Source organism: Lissotriton vulgaris, chromosome 1_1, assembly GCF_964263255.1.
Source record: "Lissotriton vulgaris chromosome 1_1, aLisVul1.2, whole genome shotgun sequence".
Lineage (NCBI taxonomy): Eukaryota > Metazoa > Chordata > Amphibia > Caudata > Salamandridae > Lissotriton > Lissotriton vulgaris.
In genome coordinates, this window is record NC_141685.1 from 1,570,457,315 (window position 1) to 1,570,485,121 (window position 27,807).

General features: G+C 43.6%; 1 protein-coding gene across 1 annotated transcript in view; it reads left to right on the forward strand.

Annotated features, from left to right (window-relative positions):
- TPH2 (tryptophan hydroxylase 2) overlaps nucleotides 1–26,492 on the forward strand; it is a 378,574-nt gene extending 352,082 nt beyond the window's left edge. Inside the window, exons 8-10 of the mRNA XM_086937035.1 lie at nucleotides 20,709–20,804; nucleotides 24,932–25,065; nucleotides 25,590–26,492. Of these exons, the coding sequence (XP_086793161.1) occupies nucleotides 20,709–20,804; nucleotides 24,932–25,065; nucleotides 25,590–25,764 (405 nt within the window). The 3' untranslated portion in view covers nucleotides 25,765–26,492. The remainder of the gene's footprint in view (nucleotides 1–20,708; nucleotides 20,805–24,931; nucleotides 25,066–25,589) is intronic.
- The last annotated feature ends 1,315 nt before the right edge of the window (nucleotides 26,493–27,807 follow it).

The following is a 27,807-nucleotide window of genomic DNA, read 5'->3' on the forward strand; positions in this document are numbered from 1 at the left end:
CAGTTTTGCACAAGTAATTTCCTTAGATGAAAGACAGATACGGTAAGCTGCTGACACGCTAAGCACTATTGTGTGCCACTCGATAGTAAAAAAATACCTGGTGCAACTAGACAACTAACTTTCACATTTTTATCATTACTTATTGTATTTTTCTGCAAAGAAGCACAATATTTATTTGATGTGAATGATTAAGACATTGTGAAGAGTGCTCAAATAAATTAGTTTAAAAAAAAAAAACAAAAAAAAAGAGTATCCACATACAAAGAGACAGTGCATACAAGCTATACTATTTTGTTTTCCTGTGAATAAGATGGAGAATCTTAATGTTATCGTACCTCCCATGTTCCTACAAACAACTGGAGATCCACCCATCGAGTGGGATGAATGGATAGACATGTTTGAGAACTATATAGAGGCACTAGATGGAAAGGATTTTAGCGCAACTAGAAAAAAAGCCCTTTTGTTAAGCGCTCTAGGTAAAGAAGGCCAACGTTCCTTTAAATATCTTCCAGTAGGATTGAATCAAGATGGGAGAGCAATTACCAATGTATATACTGAAGCAAAAGCTCGCATGAAGAAGCAGTATGCAAAAGAAGTAAATATTGTTATGGCCAGACATAAATTTTACACTCATCCCCAAAGGAGTGAGGAATCAGTAGACCAATTCGTAGCTAGGTTACGAGAACTGTCCATTAAATGTAGCTTTGGAGAGATAAGAGACGAAATGATACGAGACCAGCTGATAGTACAATGTCGCAATAAAAAGATGCAGGAAAAACTGTGGGCTGCAAAAAATCCTACATTACAAATGGCCATTGATATAGCGAAAGTAGTTGAAGAATCGAATGCATGTATGAGAGAGATGGAAAAGAGAGATAATGGAAAGGAAAATGTACAAGGGAATGGGGTTTCTTGTGTTGAACAAGATGAAGTTGCTGCTGTGAACAGGAAAGGCGTAGATTTGAGTGAAAGAGGTCCGAAGAAATTCAACAATGGATTTTCAGGAAGTGACAGGAATAGATTTCAGGGAAGGATGTGCAGTAGGTGCGGCAGCACTTTTCATAATGCAGATTTTAGGAGATGCTTTGCTATTGATAAGGTCTGTAGAAAGTGTGGGAGGAAGGGACATTTCTCCAAGATGTGTAGGGGAGGAAATGCAGATAAAGTAGCTGTTGTGGAAAACAGAGAAATAGTGAGAGACATTGTTGGTGTTGAGGGTGCCAACAAAATATTGTGTTTGGGTGAGGATGGGGTCAGTAAGGGTGAGCCTGGTAGAAGGTTCAGGCCCAAAGCTCAATTTCTTATTGATGAAGTAGAGACCCAGCTGATGGTCGATCCAGGGTCATTGTGGACTATCATCCCCAAGGATATGTACTTAGAAAACTGGAAAGATGTGCAATTATTGCCTAGTGATATTAGTCCTTGTGGTTACCAAGGTGAGAGCATAGATGTAATTGGGTTCATGGTATGTGTGATATCATTTAAGGATCGTTCCGTTAAAGGGAAGGTGTATGTAGCCAGATCAGGCCCAGCGATTTTGGGATGGGGGCAACAGTATGACCTTGGTATAATCATTAATCCCAGGGCAGCACAGCAGGTGATGGTTGTGCACGCGTGGGTTCGTATCCCATCCTCGTCGCCATGTGATGTAAATGAAGTTAGGAGACTAATAAAAGAATATAAGGCATTTATTATGCACTACAGAGAAAAGCTAGTGATCCCATCAGAAAGCAGGGAGCTAACTGACTAGGAAGAACACAGTAGAAAATGACATCAGGAAAATGGAATGTCAGACTTAAAGGGATACAGCAAAACATAAGTGCAGAGAATACAACATACTCCCTTTCCATTACTAGGATTATGCTAATGCGCAAACCACTTGGACGCTTCACCCGTTTGGCCCCACCCACCCAAGGTCTTCCCGCCTTTTGCCACGATGATGGACTGTTAACAAAAGGTCCCTCAGTGCATTTGCTACCGATTTTGGTGTTGTGTTCTTGATGCCTAGGAATATGGAGACACCTCCACCAAAGAAGCACTTGCTTCATACAGTTAAGAGGAAGTTCCCTTGCTTGGTGGAGATTTACCTCTTTGCAGTCTTTTCGGCTTCTCTATATGAGGATTCATGTTATCACAGATTTCTGATGAATGCATGAGAAACAATCCAATTTCCAAAACGCACACAAAGTCACTGGGGACATTTTCTTGTAGTCTATTATGCAGCTGTAGGGTAAAATATCCACTGGACATTTACCCAATAAGGTAGCATTACTAATGAACTAGAAGACAGTATTCCAGTTTTGTAGACATTTTGTACAAAGCTTTGGTCTCATGTTGAATAAAGGGTCAGGTGAGATTCTGTTGTGGCACAGTCACTCACACAACTGTTGATACAATCATACTGACACTCTCACATCCATTCACAGACCCAAACAGCCACTCACACACTCACTCACAGCCCCATAAAGCCACTCACACACCCACTCACCGACATATACATCCACTCACACACCTACTCTCAAGGGTTACAGGATTACAGTCAGGACATAAAATTAAAAAAAACCTTAGAAATTCACTTAAAATCCAAAAGTTACAGGGTTTGTTATAGTTAGGAAATCGCATTTAAAACAAATGGAGAAATTCACTGAACAAACCATAGGTTACAGGGATGTTATAGTTAGGAAATAGAATTAAAAAAACTTGCAAATTCACTGAAAAACCAGATGTAACAGGGAAGTTATACTTAGGATATAGGATAAAAAAAGCTTGGAAATCCACTGAGAAAACCAAAGGTTACAGGGACATTATAGTAAGTTTAGATTTCACTCATACAACACCATAGAAATTCAGAAGCTATATTTACCTGAGCTCACTATAACTTATGCCCCCGCAATGTACTGCTTATGACCTCACATATTACACCACTCATGACTTGATAAGTGGCATCACTGATGACATCACTGATGACATCAATCTAGGAGTGTAAGTGTTTTGTCAATGTTTATGAGACTTAAAGATATATACTAAGCTACTACATGAGTTAATTTACTATTCTTCTGTACCACTAAGTGATACTATTTCTAACATATGTCATTTGAGTGACTGTTTGACTGTCTGTATGAGTGGGTATCTGAGTGGCTGCATGGGTGTATGAGTGGATGTGTGAGTGGCTGCATGGATGTGTCATTGGGTGTGTAAGTGACTGTATAGGTCTATCAGTGGGTACGTTAGTGGCTGATAAGGCTTGTGAATGAGTTTGTGAATAGTGTTCTGGGAGTGGCTGCATGAGTGGCTGTATGGGTGGGTGAGATAGTGTGTGAGTAGTGTGGGTGTGTGAGTGCTGTGTGTGTGTAAGTGTCTGCATGGCTGTGTGAATGTTTTATTTGTGTGTGGATAAGTGTCTGAGTAGCTTTGTGGGTGTGTGAGTGGTTGTATGGTTATGAGTGGGTGTGTAAGTGGCTGTATGGGTATATGCATGGGTTTGTGAATGGTTGTGTGAGTATGTGAGTGGGTATGTAAGTGGTTCGGTGGGTATGTAAGTGGGTGTGTGAATGGTTGTATGGGTCTGTGAGTGGGTGTATGAGAGTTTTGTGGGTGTGTGAATGGTTGTGTAGGTGTGTGACTAGTTGTGCGACTGGGTGTATAAGTGGTTGTATGGGTCTATAAGTGGGTGTGTGACTGGTTGTAGGGGTGTGTAACTAGGTGTGTGAGTGGTTGTATGGATCTGTGAGTGGGTGTGTCAGTAGTTGTATGGGTAAGTGAGTAGTGTGGGTGAGTATGTGAGTGGTTCTGTGAATGATGGCCTCAGTAATGTTGCTTGAGATGTCATCAGTGATGTCACTGGCCATGTCATGTGTGATCTATATGTGAAGTCATAAGTAGCACATTGCTAGGACATACATTATAGCTAGGCCAAGTAACTATAACCGTCGAATTTCACTGGTTTTGAAATATGAGACTAACTATAATGTCTCTGTAACCTTTGGATTTTTCAGTTAATTTCGATTTTTTTAAATTCTATTTCCTAACTACAACGCCCCTGTAACCTTTGTTTGTGTCAGTGCATTTCTATGCTTTTTTAAAAGTTTTATTTCCTAACTGTAACCTGTAACCTTTGAGAGTGTGGTGTGAGTGGCTCCATAAGTCATACAGTGGGTGTGTTAGTGGCTGTATGGATCTGGGAGTGAGTGTGTGAGTGGTTTTGTGGGTGTGTCTGAGTTGGTCTGTTAGTGGGTGGGTGTGATTGAGTGGGTCTGTGAGTGGGTGTGTGAATGTCTGAGAGGATCGATGAGTGGATAGATGAGTCTCTGAGTGGGTGCATGAGTGGGTCTGTGAGTGTGTGAGTGGGTAAGACAGTGGGTACGAGAGTCTCAGAGTGGGTTTGTGAGTGGGTGCACGAGGCTCTGACTGGTTCTGTGAGGGGCTGCATTAGTGTCTGAGTAGGGCTCTGAATTAGTAAATGAGAGTCTGAGAGGGTCTGTGAGTGGGTGATTGAGCCTTTGCATTTGTCTGTAAGTGGGTGCAGGAGTGTCTGAGTGGGTCTGTGAGTGGTTGCATGAGTTTTTGAGTAGCTTTGTGAGGGGGTGCATGAGGTGTCTGTGAGGAAGAGAGAGGCAGATTATAGGTGTCTGGTCGGTTGGTGGAAGGTCATGCATCTGTTGATGTATTTTGGTATATCGTTGTGCAGGGCTTTGTATGTGTCTTGAGGTGGGGTGTGATGCGGTCTGCCTGGGAGGTTGAGGATGAGTTTTCCCACTGAGTTTTGTATTGTCTATAGTCTCTTCAGGAAGCATGCAGGGAACCCTATGTAGAGTGTGTTCTCATAGCCCAGCCTGCTGGTGATGAGGGCCTGCGTGCCGGTTCTTCTTGTGTTGACTGGGACACATCTGAAGATCTTGCGCAACATAAGTAGTGTGTGGAAGCAAGTGGCTGAGCCTGTGTTTACCTGTTTCTTCATCGATCGATAGCTTGCTGTCCAAGATGATGCTGAAGTTTTGGGCCTGGTCTGTCAGGGCGGGGATGGGATGGGGAGAGATCAGCAGACCACTATGTGTCCCTCCATGGTGAGGTGTTGTTCCCAAAAATGAGGACCTCCATTTTTTCTGTGTTGAGCTTGAGACAGTTGTCCTTCATTCAGTCGCCGATGTTCATCATACATCTGAGGAAGCTGGCTCTGGTGGTGGAGGGGTCTTCTGACAGCGAGTAGATGAGTTGGGTGTCCTCCGAGTAGGAGATGATGGTGAGTCCATGTGATCTTATAGTGTACGCTTCAAAGAGAGTGGGGCTGGGGGACAGTCCTTGGGGGACATCACAGATGATCTTCTTGGGTTCTGAGGTGAATGGTGTGATACCGATTCTTTGGAGTCTTTCAATAAGATATGAGGCAATCCATTTGCAGACATCTGCCTCAATTCCAAGGGGTGGAGTATGTTAATCAAGATGTGATGGGATATGATGTCGAAGGCGGCTGACAGTTCCAAGAGGAAGAAGACTGCTCTTTTGCTGTGGGCCAGGAGGGCCCTGATGCCATCAGTAGCTAAAATCAGGGATTTCCTGCTGCTGTGGTTGGTTCAGAATCCGGATTGAGAGTGGTCCAGGTGGTTGTGCTCCAGGTGTTTGGTGAGTTACTGGTTGATAGCGGTCTCAAGAACCTTCACTGGAAAGGGGAGTAGGGAGAAGGGCCAGTACTTCTTCGGTTCTGCAGATGCAGATGCTTTCTTCAGGAGAACGGTGATGGATTAAACCCAGATCTTTTGACTGCGAGTGAGTGTTTGATTGATTCAGATGCTCCGTCCATCACCACCCCCTTTTGTACCGCTTTTGGCCATCATAAGTGTGGCAGGGTATGCTCAGACGTGAGTCCCTTGCTCACTTTGCCACTGGATTCAAACAAGCCGGGCTGAAGACGCCTGGAATGCCAGAAACCGGTCCTCAGAAGTTTGTTTCCGGTCCAGGGAAGACATGGCTTGGCAGTCCGGGCTGGACTGTTCCCATGAGGCACAGGGTCAGACTGATTTGCATATAGCCATGTCTGAACTGGGGTGGCAGAGTGGGCTAAAGAACGGTGATGGATTAAACCCAGATCTTTTGACTGGGAGTGAGTGTTTGATTGATTCAGATGCTCCGTCCATCACCACCCCCTTTTGTACTGCTTTTGGCCGCCATAAGTGTGGCAGGGTATGCTCAGACGTGAGTCCCTTGCTCACTTTGCCACTGGATTCAAGCAAGCCGAGCTGAAGACGGCTGGAATGCCAGAAACCGGTGCTCAGAAGCTTTTTTCCGGTCCAGGGAAGACATGGCTTGGCAGTTTGGGCTGGGCTGTTCCCATGAGGCACAGGGTCAGACTGATTTGCATATAGCCATGTCTGAACTGGGGTGGCAGAGTGGGCTAAAGAACGGTGATGGATTAAACCCAGATCTTTTGACTGGGAGTGAGTGTTTGATTGATTCAGATGCTCCGTCCATCACCACCCCCTTTTGTACCGCTTTTGGCCGCCATAAGTGTGGCAGGGTATGCTCAGACGTGAGTCCCTTGCTCACTTTGCCACTGGATTCAAGCAAGCCGGGCTGAAGACGGCTGGAATGCCAGAAACCGGTCCTCAGAAGCTTGTTTCCCGTCCAGGGAAGACATGGCTTGGCAGTTCGGGCTGGACTGTTCCCATGAGGCACAGGGTCAGACTGATTTGTATATAGCCATGTCTGAACTGGAGTGGCAGAGTGTGCTAAAGAACGGTGATGGATTAAACCCAGATCTTTTGACTGGGAGTGAGTGTTTGATTGATTCAGATGCTCCGTCCATCACCACCCCCTTTTGTACCGCTTTCTTCAGGAGGGGCCTTACTTCAGCGTGTTTCCTGTCCTCAGGGAGGGAGGCCAAGGGGATGGAGGTGTTCAGGTATTTCTTGAGCTTGTCGCCAATAGTCTTGCTCCAGAGGTTGAAGTCATGGTGGGGAGACAGGGGTGGGTGCTCCAGTGTGCACAGAGTTCATGATGTAGATTGTGGCTTGTGTTGTGAGAGGGTCCCAGTGGGTGAGCAAGTGTTTGGATTTTATGTTCATGGGTGTGAGCTGGCTGATTCTCTCAGTGGCGGGTTTCGAATTTTTTGTAGATGACTCAGATCTTGTCACGGAAGAAGTCCACCAGGTTGTCACATGGCTCGTGGGAGATGGTGTTGTTGTTCACGGGGGCTGCAGTGTTGGAGGACTTCTTCATGATGATGAAGAGCTCCTTGGTGCAGGTTATGCTGGCTTCTACGTAGTCTGCTACTGTGTTCACTGTTGTTTCTTTCAGGAGGTGGTGGTACTAATTGAATGCTGTCTTGAAAGTGGTATGGTCTCCTTTCTCTTTGCTGGTGTGCCACCTCCTTTCTAGTTGCTGTCAGTTTGCTATTGGTGGATTTCAGCTCTGCGGTGAACCAGCTGGCTCTTCTGGAAGCTTCTTTGGATTTGGCTGGCTTGGCAGGGGGATTATGTCGGTGCATTCTGTGATCCACTGGGAGATATTCTTCACAGCCTGTTCTGGATTGGATGTTGTGTCTGTGAGGTAGGAGTTAAGAGAGGTGTTCCACTAGTCTTCTGATATTTGCATGGAGCTGTGGGGCACAGTTGTAGTGATGGTAGGTCCTGAGATGGTAAAATTGACACTGCAGTGGTTGGTCCAGGTGAGCTGTGTGAAGTGGATTTACTTGACTCTGTCGCTGGATGTGAAAATGGGGTTGAGTGTGTTTCCTGCGATGTGGGTAGCACCAGTGACAAGTTGCTTGAGGCCAGTGTTGCTCATGCTTTCTAGGAGGTCAGCTGTGGTGGTGTCGCTGGGGTCGATGAGGTGGAAGTTTAGATCCCCAGGAAGATGTAGTGCTCGGAATTGATGGCGATCAGGGTGATGAGGTCAGGGAAGGAATTGCAGAAGCTGGGTTTTGGTCCTGTAGGTGAGGGTACCCTCAATTGTGCTTTTTCCATCTGGGTGGAGTTAGAAGTTTAAATGCTCTATTATCAGGGTCGAGGCATCTGTGGAAGGTCGTGCAGCAGATGGTGTAGTTGAATATTATGGCAATTCCATGTTTGTCAGTTTGGTCCCGGTGTAATATTTTGTCCCTTTCAAGGGAGGGGATGGCGATGTTCGGCGCGGAGGTAATGTTCACCCAAGCCTCTGTGAGGAAGATGACGTCTGGGGTGAGGGATGAAATCATGTCCCAGATCTCTATGGCATGTCTGCTGAGTGATTGTGTGTTTTGAGAAATGCACTGAAGTTGTGCAATGGTGGTCCTGTTTGGCATGGCGGATGTAGTCATGTTTGCAGAGTCTCTGGTGTTGTTGGTTGCTTCAGTGCTGCAGGTGAAGTGGCAGTGCTATGATCCTCTAGTGGTGTGTGGAGATGTGCCGCCACAGAAGTTGTTGATACATCTGGGATCCAGGGCTCGGAGTTCGGTGGTAGTGTCGCTGCAGCGGTTGGAAAAGACAGGTTTCCTAGCACTGGGCCTTGTCCATGCTCGGGTGGGTGCTGACAGGCTTGCCTTGGTGCACCGGTGGCTCGCCTGCAGCGCAACTATGTAGGTCCTAGGTGGAGGTGGGGTTCTGCTAGTGATGGGAAGTTGGAGGGAATGAGCAGGGAAACAAAATTGTCAGGAAAGCAGAAGAGCACAGCAGTGGTGAAAACAGAGGGAAAGGCGGGTCAAAAATGTATTTAAAAAAAAATTATTTTGCCAGGAGTCGCACTGTGTCTGAGAGCATGTCTACAATATGTAGGAGGGAGGCCCCCCTCCTAGGTGCCTTAAAACCTCGGGGACCACTACCTCCCTGGGGCATATTGATTAATTTATGCGGGGTTGGGCCGGGGTTACCCCCATGGCCTGGGGACCGCCACCTCTCCAGGGCAAATGTTATATTGATGAGGGGGCCCATGTGGCCTCCATGCAGCCCCAGGGACTTCTACCTCCCCGGGGTTAAATCTGACAAATGCGGGGGCCATGCAGCCCCCTCAGTAGCCCTGGGGACTGCCACCTCCCTGGGGCAAATGGCTATAATTAAAGTGGGAGTCCACACACCTTGGGCTGTATTCTGTAATGGAAGGGGCCCTCGGAGCGATAGATGGCATTGGGGACTGCCAAGGCCGGGTCCTGCTACCCCCACAGGTGCCCACACTTAGGAGGTAGCTGATTGCTATGGCTTGGTGGGAGCTATACCGCTCCTGTCCAGCCATAGCAAACTGTGCTCGCTTTCAGCAAGCAAGAGCATTGAAATGCTCTCGGTTGCTGAAAGCAAGCACAATTGCTTTGACGGAGAGGGAGCTGCATGTTAGCAGTTCCCTCTGTGTCAAAGTATTGCAGGCTCCTGCAGGAAGCGGTGAGCCAGCAGGGACCACAGGTGCCTTGAGGCTTCACCCGTGGTCCCCAACTCTACAATGTGGGTGCCCTAGGGGCCAACAAACCCTCCTGTTACCTTCAGTAAGTTCCACAGAGATGCAGAGAGTACTTTGGAGACCATGCCCCTTATCTCCCCCACTCTGCAAACGCACCTCCTGGTGAATTTCTGGTTGGGTGCTGAAGTCCTGTTGGCTTGGGGGCCAACAATCCCTTCTGTTACCTCCAGTAAGTCCCACAGACTGTGATTGCTGAGAGGTCTTAGGAGGCCAAACCTCTTCTCCACCACTGTGAAAATGTGCCTTCTGGTGCACTGTTGGTTGGGGTATGAAGTCCTTTTGGATGCTGAGGGTTCTTGGGGGCTCAGGAGTGCTTCTGTTACCTCCAGTAAGCCTGGCACGACAGGATTCCTGAGAACTGGTCGGAGACCCTGCCCCCCTTTTGCTACCACTCTGAAAATGTGACTACTAGTTAAAAAAACATGGAAATTCACCAAAGTTTCAGGGACATTATAGTTAGGATATAGAATTTGAAAAACCTTAGAAATTCACTTAAAAATCAAAGGTTACAGGAACGTTTTAGTTAGGAAATAGAATTAAAAGAACCATACAAATTCACTGAAAAAATCAAGGGTTACAGGGACATTATAGTTAGTCTCAGATTTCACTCGTACAAAACCAGTGAAATTCGGCAAACATAGTTATCTGGGCTAACTATAGGTTAGGCCCTCACAATGCACTGCTTATTATCTCATATATTACATCACTCATGACATAGTCACTAACATCACTCATGACATCTCATATGACATCACTGATATGAAAAAACAATACTTTCCTTTTTTATGTATTTAGCAACTGCTCAGTGTAGGTGCCAACTCTGGGCTTCTTTGTGACTGCAAGAACAGTCACACTGTCTTAAAATTCACCATTGCAATAGAGTGGAATGCCCTGATTCTCCAATGAATGCGTGGTTCTGGAATAACCGGGTGTCCGAAATTAATGTTTCTGGTTCGCAGAGTATATACTCTGTCCAAGCAGGAGACACAATCCTTGTCAGGGTAAGTCAGATATGCAATCTAAATTAACCTGTGCTCACCCTCTGGTAGCTTGAACAGAGCAGTCAGACCTAACTTAAGAAGCAGTGTGTAAAGTATTTGTGCAACACTTAAATTACAGTAGAACAGTGAAAACAGCACAGAAGGTTTGTTGATGTTGAGCTGCGCAGTCCGTTGAGGTGATGTTGTAGATCAACTCCTGTGTCGCGGTCGAAGGGCCATGCATTGGTTCAGATCAGCGCAAAGTTGTCACGGTGTCGATTTTTGAGCAGAAACAGCTGCAGAACCCACTTCTGAGGCCCAGGACTGAACCTACGGCAAAGTAAGCAGCAGTAAATCTTTGATGGCCCTGAAACTTCCAGAACAGGGGGTAAGGCAGTAAACCCTTGGAGGCACTCTGGGTTCAAGTGATGCAGGTCCAGTCCTTCTCACCCAGGCATGAGAACAGCAGGCAGCAGGGCAACTCAGCAAGGCAAGAGCACAGCAAGGCAGAGTGGAGCAAAGCAGTAGTCCAGCAGAGTAGCAGTTCATTCAGCAGCACAGCAATTCTTCTTCCTGGCAGAGTAGCCACTGGTCCAGAAGTTTACTGTCTTGGTAGGGTAAGAGACCCAGTACTTATACCCAACTGTGCCTTTGAAGTGGGGGCGATATAAAACAGTGACTTTGAAGTGTACCAGTAACCCTTTCAACCCAGTCTTGTCTGCCAGGCTGTCTGCGGGGTGTAATCTGACCTTTGTGTGGGGTCAGGCCACTACCCTTTGAAGTGTAAGTGTGAGTGTCTTTCTCCAATCCTGCCCAGGAAGGACTATCAGAATGCAGATGTATGTAGATAAGTGCCTAGATGTGCATTGAAGACAGGCTGAAAGGCACACAGAGCAGTAAGAGCAGAGAAATGTCTACTTTCTAAAATTGGCATTTCTAAAATAGTAATGTAAATCCAATTTTACCAGTAAAGAGGATGTATCATTACCATTCTAAAGATATGAAACATGATGCAGCTCTCCTTCCTAATCAGGAATTACAGCTTAAAGGTATTTTAAGGAATTTCCAATGTTAGCCTAAGAGAAGAGTAGGCCTCACAATAGTGAAAAATGACTTTAGCTGTTTGTCACTACCAGGACATGAAAAACATAAAAGTACATGTCCTACCTTTTAGTTGCACAATATCATGCCCCATGGGCTACCTAGGGTCTACCTTAGGGTTGACATATGTGTAATAAAAGAGGAGTTTAGTGCTTTATAAGCTATTTTTAATGGCAGGTTAAAATGGCAGTAAACTGCACACACAGGTCCTACAGTGTCCCGCCTCAGACATGGTTAGAGGGCTACTTAGGTGGGTGGCACAAGTAGTGTTGTAGGCCCATTAGTAGCATTCACAGGCCCTGGGCACATGTAGTGCAACTTAGAGGTAAATTAAATATATCAATTGGGAATGAGCCAATCTTACCAGGTTTTAGGGGGAGAGCACATGCACTTTAGCACTAGTTATCAGTGGTAAAGTTTGCAGAGTCCTAAAGCCAGCAAAAATGAGTTCAGAAAAAGAAGAGGTGGAAGGCAAAAGGTTTGGGGATGATCCCACAGAAAGGGCCAGGTCCAACACTGATTGGAAAAGATTTTTGAATTACAACTTGATTTTGCATAATTAACATCTCTAAGCTGGAGTCAATATCATCTTTACAATTGTTCGAATACTAGGTACATCGATACCTTGAGGGGACATGTGGACTGGTAAATCCAGGAACAATAAAAGCCCAGTGCCAATTTCATTTGCTTCAAGTGCTCCCCTGTTTTTGCTCTCGATTCACAAATCAGGACTAATATCGTGCCTAAAATGGGGACTAAAAAGTGTAAATGGTAATGCATCCATGTTTTTGATCGTATGTATTGCTAATGCCCGTGGTTTGAACAAGTGAAGTACAAAAACAACCAGAAAGACAAACAGAGGGATTAAGGGCTATTTATGAGTGGGGTTGCTTCATCCTTGCACCACACAATGTGGTGCTTGCATAGCACAATCCCAAAAAGCAACTTAGGATGCCACACAAGGCCACCTTGCGTGGCCCTGAGTGGATTCATAAATTCAGAGTAACACAATGCAGAGCAAATCGTTGTGTTGCGTTACTCTGTGCTATGGAGGCATTTGATGGGTGTTGTGTGGGTGTTTCCACGCAACACCCATGGATTTTGATACATTCCCAGATTTACTAAAAGTGGTAGACTTGGGAATGCACCAAAATGCTACGCCTTTCCAGGTGTAGTATAACAAGGAGAAATCTCTATGCCTTCCCAGGTGTAGTGTAACAAGGAGAAATCTCTTTATTTTTCCTCGTTATTTTGTCTTTCTATGAGTGCCGCATTGTGCAGCACACATAAAAAGAGGAAAATTCCTCAGGGGTCTGTTTTTGTGCAAGAAGCTGCCCCTTTCTGCACATAAGCAATCCTCATTACAACACAGGCCCCTTGCACTATGGGGCAAGGGTGCCAGCATTGGTGCTAGGCAGCTAAAACAATGCCAGCGCAGCGGCAAAGGCAGGAATGTGCCATATTCTTTAAAATAACGGCTCATTCCTGCCCTTTTCCTGTCGCGCAGCATAACAAGGTGGCTTACTCTGTGCAACTTCCTCAGTTCATTTTGACAGAATTGCAAGCTTTGTTCACCAGTGAAGTTGTAGCATTACATAATAAACACAAGATGGCAGCATTGACTGATTTATATCATTTGTATCATAGGCGAGTAAATGCTGCAGCTCAATACCTTCTTTAGGTTGATAAATAACAAGTTGAACGTGAAAAATGCACGTCCAGTTTTCCGCGTTCTTTGATCAGTCTTGGGACCTTTACGATTACAAACATAAACTAATTGAACATGACTTAATGCGCGTGTTTGAAAAACAATAAGGATTCTGAACACCACAAAAGGAAACTGAACTTAAAATGCCACTTTCAGAAACCGTGATCTTGTTAAAATGGTGTCATTGGCATGGACATTCCCGGGTCTGAAAATAAATATGCCCCATTACTACTCTGATCCCCACCATGACACCATTCTTATCTCGTGCTAGTGAGTCAGGGAAACAGGACTGATGTTAAGGTATTGTGGTCTGGGATCGGCTTCTGGATTATATAGGACCGTATTTTAGAGATTTATCCTTTAAATAGTATCTATTTTTGGATGTATGACGTGACAACGCATACTGTTACCACGCATACCTTTACAACGCGGTATTTACAACGGATACCGTTACAACGCATAGCGCTTAGAGGTGCTGGATAGTGGTAAGTATAATTTTATATTCCAACTCCAGTCCCCGTGGACACTAGGGAAGGTGTTGGATATAAAATTATACTTATTCCCTATCCTAGAGCGCCCCCCAGCGCAATGCGTTGTAATGGTATGCGTGGTAATGCCTGCGTTCTAATGGTAGTGCGTTGTAAAACTTCCGTTGTAAACGTTGCATACCTCTATTTTTATAGCGGTGAATATGGGCAGCCGCATTGGATTGGGTTGCTGTGGGTAATTGCAATTCGGCAATATTTCTTGAAAATCCCTGGCATTTCTCATGCCTGGATATATATGTAGAAACTACAGTACATGGGAGGCCTGTTTACATACAGGGCGCTACGCATGTCATAGGTCTGGCTGCACTATGCCGGGTTAGGTGGGTGGGGGGGGACTAAAAATGTAAACAAAATGGGGTTCTGCCACAAGCCTCACCTGTGGTCACAAAAATGGGGCACAGGCAGGGAAAACATTCTGAAGGCTTATGGAGGTCATCAGATTTGATGCACAAGAAACATACCATGTTTTACACAGAACATTGCCTGGGGTGCTGGCCGGCAAGATTCGCGGGTGGCAGGGCAAGGGATTGCGCTGTGGAGGGGTTTGCAGGGGATCGTGTGGGGGGTCGCCCATGGATACATTATATAAAACAACATTTTTTTTTAAACGTACCTTGCTGCCGGCCACTTCACGTGTATCTGCTCCTGCTCTCCTCGAGCACATCAAGGAACAGTAAGCAGGCTCTACTAACCAATGCAGCATTGTGATTGGTGAGCATCCATGTTCCCCTGACCAATCACAACACTGTGCAGTGTTGTGATTGTTTTTGAGTGTCCTGTTTTGACGCTCAACCAGGGAATAGGGGCCTGGGCTTGTTCTCTGTGCCGGCTGCATAGAGAAGGGGGAAGTGCGCATGACTAGTTTGGGCGGCCTGAGAGGGCCGCTTAAACGGTCATTGTGCACTTGAGTAGGCACACCACTCTGCCCCTGCCCTGTTCAAAGAGCACAGCAGCCCTGCCCACTCACCCTCCCTCAAAGCAGCAGGAAGCAGCCTAAAATATAATAACACAAAGTTATTATCATTCTAAGTTTCTCTTCCCACTGCTTAAAAGCAGTGGGGTGATGCTCCGCCGCCATAGCGCAAGAGCCGCCCTTGAACATTGCATCATAACAAAGGATAGCTCTGTAAAGAGCAGGAGTCGATGCTTGGTATCGACTAGATATGCTTTCAGGTGTACTCTGAGGCATGTTTCACTGAGAGTGTATCAATATTGTACTGTGCAGCCTGCACTTAGCTGACCAGTTGTTCCCTGGTGTGGTACCCAAAGATCATTGTCCGACATCGTCTCCCTTAAATACCGTGTCCTAAATAGTGCCTACAAAATATACTTTTGTTTTTTCAGTTTGCAATTTTATTTATTTCTCGAATTTCGTAGCCAAAATTGTGTATTTTTTATGTTCTCGCTGGTATGTTTATTATACAAACCAATCCAAGTGATCCCATTTAAACCTTTCACTGGTTAACGAATTAACTATTGTTGTGATAGTGTTCAGCATTCTGTCTCTGTTATACATTTATTGCTTTAAGCACTCACCTTCACGTGTTTACCCAACCTGAAAGCACAGAGGAAGGACCACCTCCCATTTTGATGTAAACAGAAGAGGGAGGTTGAGAGAATCACCATCAGGGAGCTGCAGATAAGTCACCAGAAGTTCTGTAAAACAGTAGATCATGAAAAATAAGAAGCGCAAAAAAAAAACTATAGACATGTGAAATTTGTAGGTTATCTTTTATTGGATAGTATGGTAAATACGCATGTAACACTTAGAATCAAGATCACAGAAAGGTTAACGAGTAGCTTGGTTTGTAGTGACAGAAAAGGAATAATTCTTTATCATGTTGATTAGCAGCCAAAGAGCAATCCAATATTTGGGCCAAATTAGTCTTCCTAAAGATCAAGAGGTGGCAGTATAAGAGATGCAAATACAAGTCTGAATCAGCTGCACTGTATTTTGGCCATTATTTAAAATGTACGGATGTTCCGTCCTCTAGAGTACAAGTGCTTTATAGCCAGGGCTTGACTGGCCATAGCGGGCATCGGGCGTTTGCCCGGGAGGCTGGAGAGGTGGGGGCCTTTGTTGCAGCAGTGGGTGCTGGTTTTGTTACGGGGGCCCAGTTTCACACCAGTGCTGCATATCGGCCCTCAGTAACAAATGCATCAGTACTTCATACTTGCCCCCCTAGTGCCCCACTACTCCAAAAACCCACCCTGGGAGGTTGGAGGGGGGTGGGTCTGACAAAATTGCCAGAGCTGCTTTGGATTCCCAGTCCGGCCCTTGTTTTAGCCTATGGCACTTGTAACATGGAGGATGGGATATCCGTCACGTTTTGATGGAGTAAACTCAAAATAAATCACTGTGTCTTCTTTCTTCCCTTTCCTCTGAACTTTGTTCAGAAGCCTGTTGAAAGTAAATTAGGCAGGGAAACATCTTTAAAGGGATCTTTATTATATCTGTTTATTGTAGTTCAGCATGCCTCTCTACATTCTGGCACAAAGACAACTGGTGGAACGGAGGTGGCACAGTAGTATGAATTAGGCCTCTGTGAGGGGCTACTGGAGAACTGAACCCTGTATTTCCCTGCCCATTGACAGTCTTCGCCTTCTTTTTACTTCCCTACCGTTGCCAGATAAATGTGCCTAGTGTGAGTTGGCAGTCCTAGTGGGGGATGGGCCGGGAAATGCTGCATATACCCTGCCCACTACCTCTGTGCCCGAGATAGATAAATGAGTAGGGAATAGGTCAGCATCAGGTATGGCAGTGTATGGATATGAGCTGCTAGTCATGATGCCTCTCTGAAGCCCAGTGGTCTGAGTACTCAGAGACAGAGAAGAGCACTGGGATACAGGTATGGGAGAAACAGGACAATAAAGGAGGAGGGGGATAATCAGTGACACCAGATGCAGGCTACACCCATACCTGTTACTAGAAACATAGAAATGTGTGAAAAAGGAGAAACAATGATGGAATGGGAACACCGCCAAATTGTAAACATGTACGTGACACTCAGGGGCGGATTGGCAAGGCGGGCATTCGGGAAGGGCCGGTGCCTCAGTGCCCTCTGTGGGCCGTTTTTTTTTCTCCCCTGTCCCAGTCCACAGAGAGTGGACTAGGAAAGGGGAGAAAAAAACCGGCCCACAGAGTGCACGGAAACAGAGACTGAGAAAATGAAAGCAGCCTCGCTTTGCGGCCAGACAGCGATTGTCAGCTGTGGGCTCTCCTTCACCCCTGCCCTGCCAAGCAATCAAGCTGAGGCTGCGCTGGGGAGGGGTGATTGTTTGCAATAATCGGCCTCCCTGGGGGCCAGGTGTTACTCAGGCCTTCGAGCCGTTTGGACCTCGGCCCCCCTGGGGCCCATGCAGCCCAGAAACGGTGTTAGTCTTAACACCTCGCCCACAGCCCTTCACATTCAGGGCACAGTGGGCAAGGAAGAATGGGTCTTGCTGTGGGGGCCTGGTGATGTTTGTAATTTTTTTGTTTTATTTATTTATTTATTTATTTGATTTTATATAGCGCGGACTTTACCGAAGGTGTCAGAGCGCTTCACACTAGGAACAGCAATAATACATGAGGAGAAAATTATAAGTGGACAAATTACAAAAGCAAACGTTAAGTTACATGAATCAAAAGTGACAATAGTGAGCAACCAAAATACAAGAGGAGCAAACAATACATTACAGGAGGAAAAAGTGACGTGTGCAGGTTACAAAAGCGTACAAAATACAAGTAGAGGTATAATACTGCAATTAATGGCAGACACTCCAGCACAAGAACAAACGTTACGTAGGCATTGGCGGCACTTGTGCAAGTATCTAAAGCAAACAAAAGTGAGAGGAGCAAACAGTGTGTTACAAGAGAAAAGTGACTTGTGCAAGTTACAAAAAGGTACCATACACAGGCACAAGGGTAATACTACAGTAAATAGTAAACACTCAAACTGCCAGAACACACTGGGAAGGCACTTCCCATGCACCAGCTTCACCTCAGCCTCCCCCCTGGCTACCTTGCTACCTTGGATGACCCAGAAAGCTGTGTTTTTTGTGCTCCCCTGCCAGGACATTTTCCCAAGGCCTGGAGGGTTGATTAATTTACTAATTGCAGGGGCCTTACCTCTGTTCATGTGCTCCTGAGCAGAAGGTCTGGGGAGGGCTGAGTAGGTTAGTAATAGCAGGGGCTTTGCTGCTTTTCAGGTGCTCCTGTGCTGGAGGGCTGGAATAATTTTGTGACAAAAAGGGGCCTTGCTATTTTTTTTAGTTGCTCAGCATGTAGGCCATTGTCACCTTGGCCCTGTGTCGTGTGCAAGAACAGTATCCTCCCACTTTCATTCCTTGTCTGTGCAAATGGTGTTTCATGAAAGGGCACGCCCCTTGAATGTGGGCCACGCCCCTTAAATATGGGCCACGCCTTTTGAATGTGGGCCACTTTTTTCGTCAGTGCCCGGGCCGAATTGTGATCCCAATCCGACCCTGGTGACACTCACACCCCTTCAAGCTGGGAAGACAAGATGGGTTATTAGCTGAGAGGGATGGAAGCCTCAGTCATATAATAAACACAATCCTTGACAGGGTGAACCACTAAAATCACTAAATTAAACTGTGCTTAACCCTCTAGTAGTTCGGCACAAAAGCAGTTAGGCTTAACTTAAAGTCTATGTGTGATGTGTGATGTGTTTATGCGGCACACAACAGTAATAAAGTGAAAAACACATGAAAAATCCCACACCAATTTAGAAAAACAGAGTACATTTTAATAAATAAAATGACACCAACATGTCAAAAATCCAATTAGTAGAACCATAGGATTACATTTTTAATGTTTTAGATGAAAATAGTGTCAAGAAGCATAAAGCGCCACTCGTGGTTATCTGGTGGCCCTAAACCAGGGGAGTGCCACAAGGTAGGCTGAACATGGTGGAGTGCAGGTCGGATACAGGGACCAGGCTAGTTCAGCAGATGAGTTACCTTCTCAAGTCCAGCGCCAAGAGTCCAGTTCGCTTTGGCTGGTGCCGTGAGAAGGCTGCCGGCTCAAGGAGCATGTCTAGCGTCACAAACGATCATCACTGTAGTCATCGATGTAGTATGAAGTGCTGGCCATGACCACACTATGTTTTTGTCTCTTGGCTCTCTGGATAGTCTTGGAGCAGAAGACAGTTAATAAAATCCTGGGCTCAGGAGAATCTGTTCATTGCCTTTGTTGCGCTGTCAGCTAGCGTTTTTGGTTGGCAACAATGAAATAATCAAAAATGTAAATGTGCTTAGAGTCTCTGCTTTCTGCTGCAGTTGAGCCAAGCGTGGTTACTGCTCAATTGGACTTACTGCCCATTTCAACTTTTAAGTAGTTTAATTGCTACATTACCAGAGAGCCCATGCAAAGGCAAGGAGGTGTACTCCAAGGACACTGATCATCAAAGTTAATTTGGACATTAAACCTATGCCTTTTCGTACTTGTCTGGAGCACATGAAATGTTTTGCAAGTGCAGAGAAATCTACAGTAGTCTATCACACTCAAAGAGTGGTAAAAGAATATTGCAAGGCGTGGAGGCTTGACTTAGAAGTTTAGAAACGCCCATATGCAAGTATGTTTGTGGGCATTCCCTGACTCTCTCTGACCTCTTCCCACCCTGGAAATGGCCTGAACTTTACTACACTTTCAGTCTAGGCAAAGGTATATAGATCACCCCCACATTTTCTGGGCTGTAGAGGAATAGATTTTTGGACGGAGAAAATGTTTTTCCGGCAGTGGAAAAACAAAATAAACATGAGCATTTGCCCAGAAAAATTCACTCCTCGTTCTGCAATAGAGAATTCCACACAGGAGCTCTTGGGAGTAGGCATGACATTCTCTGAAGTGTGCCTGAAAACCTACGTCTATCACAGCTTTACATGCCTGCTACTGGGGATGTTTCTGATTAGAAAAAAATCTACATTCAGACAGAGAGGTTTACATGTTTTTCGTAATGGGATACTAAATGGTATTTAAATTCTTGATTGGTTTCAAAGAATGTTCAAATGCTGTCATGTTCCACAAGTAAGGGGGCGTGTCCTACGAACCTTGCTTGTGAATTTGGAATTCTGGAATTACCCAGCTCTCTAAACATACAAGTGCCAAGAAGGTTGATTTGTTGCACATTGATAATGCCAATATCTGGCTGCAAAAAAGGGCTAAACAAACTAAAGTGGCAATTAAAAAAAGCATTTATGAGTTAAGGAAGTAATTTTACGGGAGTACTCTTTTACACACACATGCATGTATTTGTGAATTGGCCCAGAAATGGCAAACTCCCTATTGGCAAAAGTTCAAAGAGGGCACAACCCTTTCTATTTGCAAGAATCGTATTCAATATTCCCTGAATAGTCCATTTTATTCATATTTTAGATGTTTTAGGGACAATTCATAACGCCCTTTAGGAGTATATAACAGAGTACTGTCTACATTCTCGAATGCCTTTGTGATTCGGCCCATAAAGAATTGACAGTTTGTATCCTGAACCAGCTACTCACTCAACCATTAGACATTGTACCTCAAGGTGCCCACCATCATCACCATAGGCTAAGTAATGCCTCTGGACTATTCTATGCCATCAACCTTTGGATTGCTTCTTGCTTCCTTCCTTTTCCTACCTCCCTCATGAAGTTCGGAGATTCTAGAAATGTGTCTTGCAGCACAAAAACCCTAAATATATACATGCATTTTGCCACCAAGTGCCAAAGCTAACCGAACACAATCTAGTTATAAACTGGAAGTTTTCACAACTGGAGTGAGCAAGTGGGTGGAGGGAGGAATTCTCCATGTCTTCCAAGATTTTTGCAGATATGATTTGTCTCTTCAAAACAAAATTGAAGATTATAATTTATTGACACGCTTATTCTTTGTAATGCTGAATTGATTGGAAGAATAAATAGATTTTTGTCACAGTCTGATCGTATGTAACACTCTATTACATATTTTTACAGTGCTATTTCTTTACCATTGAATTTGGCCTGTGCAAACAAGAAGGGCAGCTGCGAGTATACGGAGCAGGACTTCTGTCTTCCATTGGAGAATTGAAGGTATTTTACATAGTGGTTGTGACCTCCTATACAGGTCTTATCATCCCATTGGCAACCTATTGTTAATCTGCTTTTTTTAGATTATTGCTTAATATTTTGTGCTGTGGGATATTGCATGTGGTTCTCATTTTCAGTGTAATCAACTCGCTTTCAATTCATCGAAGCACACATACATGAAAACCTGTGTGCTATTTTTCAACAGCTTTAATGCACATTCGAAGGTAGTGAAAGCAGGGAACAAACAGTGGTTCGTCCAAATGGTTGAAGACAGGAGAGACAAGGGTTTTATAGTCATCTGGACGAAAGACTCGGAAGTCATCATCATGACCTCCTCCATGTACATGTGGCAACATTATGATGAAAGAGGAAGTTCTCTCTGGGCTGTGAACCTGCCTACATATTTGTGCAAGAGGAAAGTGGCCGGCCTTGGATATAGATATTGTGGTGGTTAGGGATAACCTTCATAAATTGATAAAGACATGGCTCTTTCCCTAAGTTCGAGTACAACTAGCGTCAGGTTCGGGATACACTCACCTCAGCGCCAAGACGCCTCGGCAATAGTGCACTTTATAAAATCAGTCAGTCAGTTAGGTGGTGCAATTCTAGAGTGGAGAGGTTATTATTCATGGCTACATACATAAATAAATAGGTACTTACATACACAAATAAATAAATACATACATGCATGAATAAATAAATACATATATTGATGTATTTATTTGTTTTGGACCTCAACAGAGGTCCATTTATAAAAGCAATATACAGAGTGAGCATATTAATACAGTCGCAGTACTAAAAGAAGTATACAAATTAAAAGACCTTTCGAAAATGTAAACATTTTAAAACGTATAATTTAATTTAAATTTATTTTGAGGTGAAATAATAAGTAAGTGAGCCTTTTCTGCAGAAGATATGCCAGATGTTAGGAGAAGAGGTTGAAAATATTGTGGATGTATAAAGTGTAAAGCTGGGCAAAAAGAAAGAAAATGCCATGATCGCATTTTTGCACACCGCCATTGCAAAGTTCACCAATTCTGACTGTAAAAAGAAATGTTTCCCATGCACCTGTAGCAGACCTCAAAGGTAAAGCATTTATCCTTAAAACTAAAAACATGCGTCTGATTTAATGTTCTAGATTCCAGGTCAAATATGGCTGTGTTTTTGCGACTAATGGAGAGATGATTCATTTGTATTTATCCATCTGTGAACAGAATTTAGTATCTAATGTCTAACTGACCATGGGGGAAAGTATCTTTAACTGATATTTCCTCTGTGACAATAGCATAGACTCGAATGAACCTTCAACATACCAAACAATTTCAAGGCATAAATATTTATTTTTCGAATGTACCGTTCACCTACTTCCGATCTAAAATCTATACACATGACATTTCCAGCATGTCATTTTTTCCCCAAAGAATCAAACAGAAATCCCAGCTTAAACCTGCTGCCAGACCTGCCACAAAAACAGTGTTCAGCCGAAGTACTAAACAAATTGCAGTTATGGAATTTAGTGAGCACATTTTACACAATATTTTCCCTTCGATAGAATTCTTAAAAGACCAATCCTAATATTAAAGGTGTCTGCCGCCTATATAAAACTAGGGGGCGATTTTCATTCAACACAATGTAAATAGATGTGTTAGAAATTGGGTTTTTGATTGAGTAGAGGTGTAGACCCTTCTCAAACAACAACCACAATCATTGTCAGGGTGAAGGATCACTAAATAAACCTTTGCTTAACCCTCTGGCAGGCCTAACTTAGAGGCAAAATATAAAGTATTTATGCAGCAGACAAGCATCAATGCAGTGCGAACACAGCACAAGAAAAATCCCACACCCATTAAAAAACATTGGGGCATATTTACAAAGAAGTGACAGAATGTGGCATTAGACTTCTTAGCCTAACTCCGCAATATACCACTTCTGAAATGGAGGGCTGCACCGTATTTACAACAATACGGTGCAGCCTGTGTTCCCCCCTGCGCTAATTTCAGACGCAGACCGCCAATGCAGGGACCTTTGCACCATATTGCAAGGCTGCCTGTGTTGGGGGAAATTATTGTTTATGTGCAGTAAGGTGTCCCTTCCTGTACATAAACAAACTTAAATGGTGATTTGTAACTTCTATGTTCTTGCCGTCTGCGTTTTTTCTCATTAGCCCAGTAGTTTAGGTCTCTTTTAAGTAGGACAATGGGGTGATCTATAATTAACCCGTTCCGTGCTGCCGTCGGCCATTGGCCGACGGGAGCACTACCTGGCTAGTGCTGCTGTCGACCAATGGCCGACGGAGCCCCTCCCACCCTTTAGAACATCCGCACTGCTGTGGAAAAAACGCAGCGATTCGCTATGATTCGCTATTAGGGACACGCAAAACGGCATGTACATGAATCAGGCTGTAAGGGCCAGATGTAGGAACCCTACCAGTCGGTAACGGCCGAAATTACCGAATTTTGGCCGTTACCGACCGGTATTAGGCATTTGGGATGTAGCAGCCTGATTCATGTACATGCCGTTTTGCGTGTCCCTAATAGCGAATCATAGCGAATCGCTATTGAGGACACGCAAAACGGCATTCATGTAGGAATTGCTACTTAAATAGCGATTCCTACATGTTCTTTATTTGCGAGTAGCAATTTGCTACTCACAAATACTCCCCAATCATTCCTATGGGCCAAGAGGCCCATTGGAATGAATGGGGATTTGCGAGTAGCAATTTGCTACTCGCAACTGAGATAGCGATTTTAAGGGTGCCAGGGGTGTCCAAAGGACGCCCTGTAGCACCCCTAAAATGCACTTTTGGACAGGTGTTGCGCACACACATGTCCAAAGGACATGTGTGTGTGCTACATGCAACTTTGAATGATGCTTTTAAAAGCATTTTTCTGAGTTTTTGCTATTTACCGACAGGTCTGACCTGTCGGTAAATAGCGGCCCCAAAAGTCCAAAATCGCAATTTTGTTGTGTGTCATGAATAGCATTTGAGGAATCTCTATTAGAGATTCCTTAAATGCCATTCCACGCAAATATGCGAATTCTTACATAGCGATTTTTGCATTTGGTATCATGAATACCAAATGCAAAAATCGCACTCGCTAAGGGCCAGATTCTGAGAATCTGGCCCTTTGCGAGTGCAATTTACCTACATGAATCAGGCTGTTGGTGGCTACATTTCAGATTCGGTAATTTACCGAATCGGTATTTAAGAATTCGGTAAATTACCGAATCCTTAAATACCTATTCTGTAAATTACCGAATCTGAAATGTAGGAAGCACTCAAGTGAGTGCTTTTTACCTGTAAGGATTCGTTATTTACCACCAACTACAAGTTGGTGGTAAATAATGAAAACCGTTAAAAAAGCAATATGTTGCTTTTTATTCAGTGCCATGTGGCAGACATACATGCCCTTAGGGCATGTATGTGTGCCACATGTGCACCCATGCACTATTCAGGGGTGCAACAGGGTGTCAATGTGACACCCTGCCACCCTTGAAACGGTTCCCCCTATTACCGATTCAGTATTTACCGAATCGGTTTTTACCAAATCAGTAATTCCCATTCATTCCTATTCCCATTCATTCCTATGGGCCTCCAGTTACCGAATTTTACTGAGAAATAATCTACATCCCATTTACCTATTCTTAAATACCGAATCGGTAAAATTTGGTATTTAAGAATAGGTAAATTGAGATTACCTACATCTGACCCTAAAGGTGGTAGAGGTGAGTCACAAGAGGCCAAGGTTTTTTTAATTTTATTTTGGAAGCATATTATGTACAGCACCTCAATTACTCCTCTGCCTATATGCAGATGTTGGAAGTTGGGTAGAGGTTTTGAGGGGCATATAACATATAAACTGCTAAAAAGTCAAAAACAGTGATGCTCCTCGACTCAGCATTCTGGCTGAGAACATAGACAAATCAAGCGTTTTCTTTCATTGACTATTTGATGTCACTAAAAACATCTCTGTGAAAAATGTCACTGTTATAGAGTTCCTGTTCTGTCATATCAGTAAGTGGCCATTGCAAATGAGATATGTTTGGTTATGACATTTATGACAAAAGCACTATGTAAACTCCTTTCATGTGTTTTAACAACTAATTTTATATATATTTATATTTTCTAGCACGCTCTGTCTGATAAGGCCAATATACAAATGTTTGATCCGAAAACGACATGTTTGCAAGAATGTCTCATCACCACCTTCCAAGAATCTTATTTTGTGTCAGAAAGTTTTGAAGATGCCAAGGAAAAAATGAGGTCTGTATCTTAATAATAATAATAATAACCTCTTCGATGCGTCAGACGGCCGGGGGGCGTGTGCGTAGAATGGCCAGGGGCCTGTCCGTTCTGCGCTTGCGTCAAATTACACCGCACGGTGACGGAATTTGCACCGCGGCAAAGAGGTTAATAATAATATAACAACGACAACACATTATACCCCGCTGCTGCGGGCTATAACAATTGTTAAGGGCCTTAACTTGAGTAATGGGCATGTGTTGCAGGTACAGGCCTAGAACGATGGAGAGGGACTTTAGCAACCAGTATAGACCAAGGCAGAAAGGCTGTTAAACTATGAGAGCAGTCCACCCACTAAGGATAGATTGTTCTAAAATAAACAGGGAGAAACAAAAATACAAACATTGGAATGTTGGAGCAGAAGGTCTGTACCATCCACTGTTGATTGGAAATCACTCTATTGCCTAATAATAATACCATGTATATGTAATTCTAAACAAGTAGTAAAGAAGCACTCATTTTAACAATATTTTTATACATTTCAGAGACTTTGCGAAATCCATCAATCGCCCTTTCTCTGTGCACTTCAACCCTTATACGCAGAGCATTGACATTTTGAAGGACACCCGGAGCATTGAAAATGTTGTTCAAGACCTAAGGAGTGATCTCAACACAGTATCTGATGCACTTAGCAAAATGAATCGGTATTTGGGAATTTGATGTTAAGTGATACAGTCTGTCATCTTCCTCACATCTCAGATGGAATTATGTCTAAGACTTATATCCTTTGCGGAAATATATATTCTCGCTTTACAGTTGCATAAATAATTTGTGAAGTCCTGTCTAATGTGTGTGACATCAATAAGCTGTCCTTATGGTGAATGTGTAGTTTGCATTCCTCCCAAACTGTCCTCTGTTTCTAGCTAAAAAAACAGAGGCTAATTCTTAGAAAATAAAATCAGCTAATTAAACCTATGAAATCCAAAAATATTTCTGAGAAAACTGTCAACATGAAAACATTGCCATGTTTTATAAATATGGTTAGCAATAGTGCTTGTCTTTGTATGGTAATTAGAATTCTCCACAAAGGACCATTAACAATATGGAATGTATCACCATTGTTTCTGGAAGGTTTGCACAATTACCCAAAGGCCTGTTCCCACACTTAACAATGTTAATAGTGTGTGTCCATGCGTGTTCCAGGCCATAGTGATATAAGGTGATATGTATTAACAGAAGTTTAGTTCTGTTTCAACTAAGGGAATATAATATATATTTCTATATATATGTCCCAAGTAGGGTAATATATTGGTCACATCCATCCGGTGCCGGGTTATGAGTGCAGCCCCAGTATTTTTATGACTTCACAACTCACTTGCTCTAATAAGGAACAAACCGTCACTTCTGGATCACTTAATTGAGAAAAATGTATTACGACGAAATGCGTAGCTGTCTTACATTTCGCTGAATTAAGTGAGCCTGGAGTGCCGGTTCGTTCATTATAGAGGAAACAAGTTGGAAAGTCATGAATACCTATATAATTGGGTAGGCTTGAAATGGAAGTTATCACCAGCTACTTTACGAATAGGCAATCAGCCATTGTGTAGTTCTAAGTAGGATGATTGATTTACAATGAGTGGCCGAGGCCCTATAAATCTAAGCCACTCTTTTCACTATCACCAAAATCACTCATCTGAGTATATGTTAGGTGCATTCAGACTGGGAAAGCAGCCATTACGCATTCCCCTTATGAATACAGAGACTTTTTTCAAATACTGTGTATAATCTGATCCAGCACTCTTGAGATATTGTACTTATGTATTCAATTATAGTGAATGAGGAAAACATCGCATCATGTTTCTATAACATAGTCTTCAAAAAATGTCCCACCAATCCACAGCTTTCATGATTAATTATTCTTTTTTGATGGATGAATTTCCAAATAGGATCTCTGTAGCCAATGAGTTTTGTTCTATGTGAACTTCATCAGGGCTTGATTCCCAATAGACCAAGGTCCTGGTATTAGTCATCCTCATGACATATCTAATATTATGGTATAGTTACCAATATTTCCATCTCAATAGTCAGGTGACACTCTGAAAAAGACACGTGAAAGGATAATTTATCTTGAAAGCTGTGGATTGTTGGTACATTTTTTTTATACTGCATTATAGAAACATGAAGTGACATGTTCCTCATTCATTATAGTTGAATACATAAGTACAATGTGATACATCTCCAGAGTGCTGGATCACAGTTCTAAGTAGGGTTTACAAAATGTATCAAAAAAGCAGTCTATATATATGCTTTGAAGAAGCTTTCTCTAGTGTTTCTAGGTGCGTCATTCTGGCATCTTGTATCATTGATTTCTGTCTTTTCAATCCTCTCAGACTCTAATTATGAGGTTTATTTCGGTCCCTGCACAAACACCTGCCTGATCATGGATCAGAATTGTAAGTTTTTATTTAAATACTGCATCCCTGCATTTTTGAACAGATGCATTTCAGAAGGTGAAGCCTGCCAGAATGTACCAGGAGAAAAATTACCATTGGTCCTTAGACATGCAGAATTTGGTACAAAAAGCACACATTTTGCAGGCGATTTTGCATTTTCTGTGCAAAAACATAGAATGATATGTAATTACTTCACCTGGTAAATTCTGAATCCTTGGGTATTGGATCTCACTTGGTGTGATAATTATCTTAACCTTCTCTGATCCCTCGTAATGTGAGTCTTTTTGTTTGTGGTTATTAGTAATGAGGC